The sequence below is a fragment of the Pteropus vampyrus genome, unplaced genomic scaffold, assembly GCF_000151845.1.
Source record: "Pteropus vampyrus isolate Shadow unplaced genomic scaffold, Pvam_2.0 Scaffold93, whole genome shotgun sequence".
In the NCBI taxonomy this organism is placed as follows: domain Eukaryota; kingdom Metazoa; phylum Chordata; class Mammalia; order Chiroptera; family Pteropodidae; genus Pteropus; species Pteropus vampyrus.
Window position 1 is genome coordinate 2,347,431 of NW_011888874.1, and position 3,710 is coordinate 2,351,140.

At 51.2% G+C, this 3,710-nt stretch overlaps 1 protein-coding gene across 2 annotated transcripts in view; it reads right to left on the minus strand.

Moving 5' to 3' along the window:
• Positions 1-33: 33 nt before the first annotated feature.
• The window catches only part of RHBDD1 (rhomboid domain containing 1), a 123,838-nt gene continuing 120,161 nt past the window's right edge, over positions 34-3,710 (minus strand). For both annotated transcript variants that reach the window (XM_011364069.2, XM_023532928.1), the window contains one exon: positions 34-1,182. In XM_011364069.2, the coding sequence (XP_011362371.1) occupies positions 1,088-1,182 (95 nt within the window). In that variant the 3' untranslated portion in view covers positions 34-1,087. The remainder of the gene's footprint in view (positions 1,183-3,710) is intronic.

A 3,710-nucleotide genomic window follows, 5' to 3' on the forward strand; every position in this document is an offset into this window, starting at 1 on the left:
ATCAGAAAACTCTAAATCAAAATAGAAAGATCCTTTTCTGCTTACAGTTCTCTTTAATACTTAAATACTTCAGTAACAGTAAGACATCAGTGATATATGACTTCGTCCTTTTATTCATGAAAACGAGCACCAAGAAACGTCGTCAGTGACTTGGACAGTCTGTGGGAGACAGCACTGCAGGAGTGTCTCAGACACTTAAGAAGCACAAATGGCTGCTATCGTGGCCAAATAAAAGGCACTTTTATGAGGAAAAAAACTTCCTCAGGAAAGAGTTCCCCGTGACCCAACCCACTGAACACCTTCGCTCTACTCTGTGCGTGGCACCTGCTGCTGGTTACCTGATTAGTTAATACAAGTCACATCCTCAGGGACACAGACTGCCACTGGACAGGCTGCCCAAGTTGCTGGCGCCACCTGATACCTGCTAGAGTGTGTGGGTGGTTCCCCACCTGAGGTCTTACTAAAACGTCTCCAGTCAGGTGTTCTATGAAGGCAGAGCAATATAGGAACAAGCCAAGTTCATGGTTGACGCCACCCAGATGCGGGGGCCCCAGGAGCGGAGGCGCCTGTGTCAAGGAGGCTGAGCAGCATTGCACCATGGAAGCCGCATCCTGTTCCTGGGAAGTCACCATGGCAATGTGCCTGGGAGACCAGGGATGGCGTCTCACTTCCTACCCAGCCTGCCATGGAGCACGCCGGGCAGAATGAGGGCCTGATCCTCGGGGCTGGTGAAAACAGACCTCCCAGTGAAGGTCACAGTCTTCAGAAGCGGAATGAGTCCGCAGTGAGAGCAAGGAGTGTGGGAGCTGGTCCCGGTGTGGATGGACTGGCCTGTCTGCGAGGGAACACAAGGCCAGGAGAAGGGCCACTCTGAAAAGCTGCGAGTTGCATTCTACGAGTCTGGTTTCGAAATGAGTCAATGTGTTTGCGAATCCAGACTCACTGTGGCCACAGGGTGACGTGAGCAGCTTGGGTGACGACAGTGCACTTTGCTTTTGTTAAAAACGAACTAGAGGCTCTTGGAGGATGAACCCAACGGGCAATAATGACACCGCTGGACCGTGGGTGCCCGAGATGTCACACCCCTTCACTGGAAGTCAAATCTGTGAAGCCGCTTTCTCCTCATCTCTTCTTCTGAGGAGAGACGGAACCCATAGGGCGGGGGGCTGTTTCTGCTACGTCCTGCAAGAGAAAACACAAGAGAAAAGTCACACACTGCCCACCCATCGTCCTGACATTTAAAGGGCACCGTGTCCTAGGATTCCAAGGGCAGCGGACAACGGCGTGGATGTCATCTGTATTTTCGCATAAAACAGAAACATGATACATATATTTCAACTTTAGCTGTCGATATTGAGTTTCGACGTCAAGTAAATATTTTTAGTGCAGTCTGGTCTAAGAACTGAGTGTGACTCATTCGGAAGCTTCTTTCTTTTACCATACTCCATGATTTGCATCTTTCACCTTCCCTAACGTCTCGAGGGCTCAGTTTATTTAATGCTCAGAAATAACTCGTCTCCATCTCCAGCTTCACCACCAAACGTGCTGGTTGGTTCCTTCTGATTAGCCTTTGGGTCCTCCCTCTCCCTCCCTCTAACCTGTGCCTCCTGCACCTCCCCAGCCAGTCAGAATGACAGCTGCCCGAACTGCACAAGCACCACGGGACATCACGGACCACAGAGCAGGGGCCGCGTTACCATAATGACCAATATCTGGGCAGGCGGACAAAAATGCAGGCGTAATATTTGAAGATCATATGAAGGACAAAGGAAGTCAGTATTGAAAAGGGTTTCTTGGGGCTGCAAACATCACAGACTTACAGTTTTACAATGCTATAAGCAGTTCGATCACTACATAAAAGACACTCTTCCAGGCATTGGAGGGAGTAAGAAAAGAATAAGAGTAGACAGCCCTTGACCCCAAGGACACAGCAACCTAAATCCAATGTGAGCGCTTCCATATCCTCTACAAGGCAGCCACGCAGACCATCACTGACAGGTACGGGTAAGCAGCAGGTTTACCTTTAAGCACGGGGACCTCAAGGCCTGTACCTCTCCACTTCCGTGCCTCTGCCGACCCTGGCACTCGCTCTGAAAGGCCGTCTCCCATCACCTACGTCGCCCACAAGTCCTACTCATTTTCCCATCCCCCATCCAAATTGCACTGCCTTCTGGCCACTCCTGATGGAAGAGCTTTCTTCCAAGTCAAGATCTTCAGCTTCCAGAACCTTCTTCTCGGTGGTCCTCATGCAACAGTCACCGTGTCCCGCCAGGGAGGACTGCCCACCTCTTCTCTCTCCTACCAGGATCGCGAGCTTTCAAATGCCAGGGGGCATCTCTGACACTTCTTGCTGCTCCCCAGGGATGCATAAGGTCTCGGACACACGGGAGCTGTTCAACAAACACAGGCTGACTCCACAGCACCTGCCGCTGACGTCCAAGGGTGTCTGTTGCAGCCAGACGACCACGTGCCACATAGCCCACTAAGGATGCGACGTGATTGACACGGGGGAGGAGGCAGAAACTCCGGAAGCACTGGCCTCGCTAGGGAGGCAGGCGGGCAGGAGGCGCAGCCAGGAGGGAAGCCACGTGAACAGGGGCTCCCTCCGCCTCACTCTCCAGGTGTGGCGTCCTGTCAGAGATGTTTACAGGTGACATCGCGCCATGACAATGGTTAAGATGATAGAGAAAGCAGTGAGACTAAGAATCAGTCCACAACTGGAATTTCAGGTGTCGGATGAAAGATTTTTAAATGGCAGTCAGAGGCAACTCCTTTATATTTTGGCCTCTCCTCTGCGAGGGACAGCCCAGTGCTCACCCACATCAGGTTCTCCTTAACTTTTGAGACCTCGGGAGAATCACCCCCGGTCACCGTCCCTGACCGGAACTGGGCAGCCCTAGCTCCACACCAGCAAAATACATGTCAATGTATCGGCTCTCCGGAAAAATGATGTTCAAACATGTTATAGGCTTATAAGACTTCCCCATAAAGATTTTATGAATACTCTAAGACGAAAAGTTTTACCGGATACGGCTTTTGCCATATATTTTTTGGAAAGGAATTTTCCCTTTGTTCTGAGTGGTGATTGCTTTGAAATGACAGAGAAACTCCTGATTCTAATTACCATTAGTTTATTGCTTAAATTTGTTTTACATTATAAAAGCCAAGTCCTGCTTTTCCTTTAACAGTTGTTTTTTAACAAGACTATTCTTAATTGAACTTATGGGCGCGGGCCAGGATGTGACACCCCGTTCCAGCTGGTCAGGGAACTGCCAGGACCAGCTGTGGGCAGAGGCAGATGCCAGCTCACGGTGGTATGTGCATTCTGGGCCTCAGGACACAGAACCCGTGGAGGCTGAAAGAGTTCTCGGACGCCCACGGAACCGCAGTGGGGGGAATCGGAAGAGGCCGACAGTGAAGGTTCCTGGGCACCAGCTCTCCAAGTGAGCAGCCAGCACGGCGAACGCTCCTGGGAGCCTTCGCAGGGCATTCGAGGAGAACCGGGCCTGAGCCAGCAGAAGGAACGCCGCATGTCGAAGGAGAAAACTCGCGTGGAGAGAGGAAAAGCCATCACTCTTCCTCCGCAGAGCCCTGGAAGGCCCCGTATTTCAAATTAGCTTTTATTTCCAATTTTCTGACCCCAGTTTTGCAGATAAGGACACTGAGGTGCGGAGAGTGTTAGGGGCACACCTAAGGTCACGGAGCTAGCG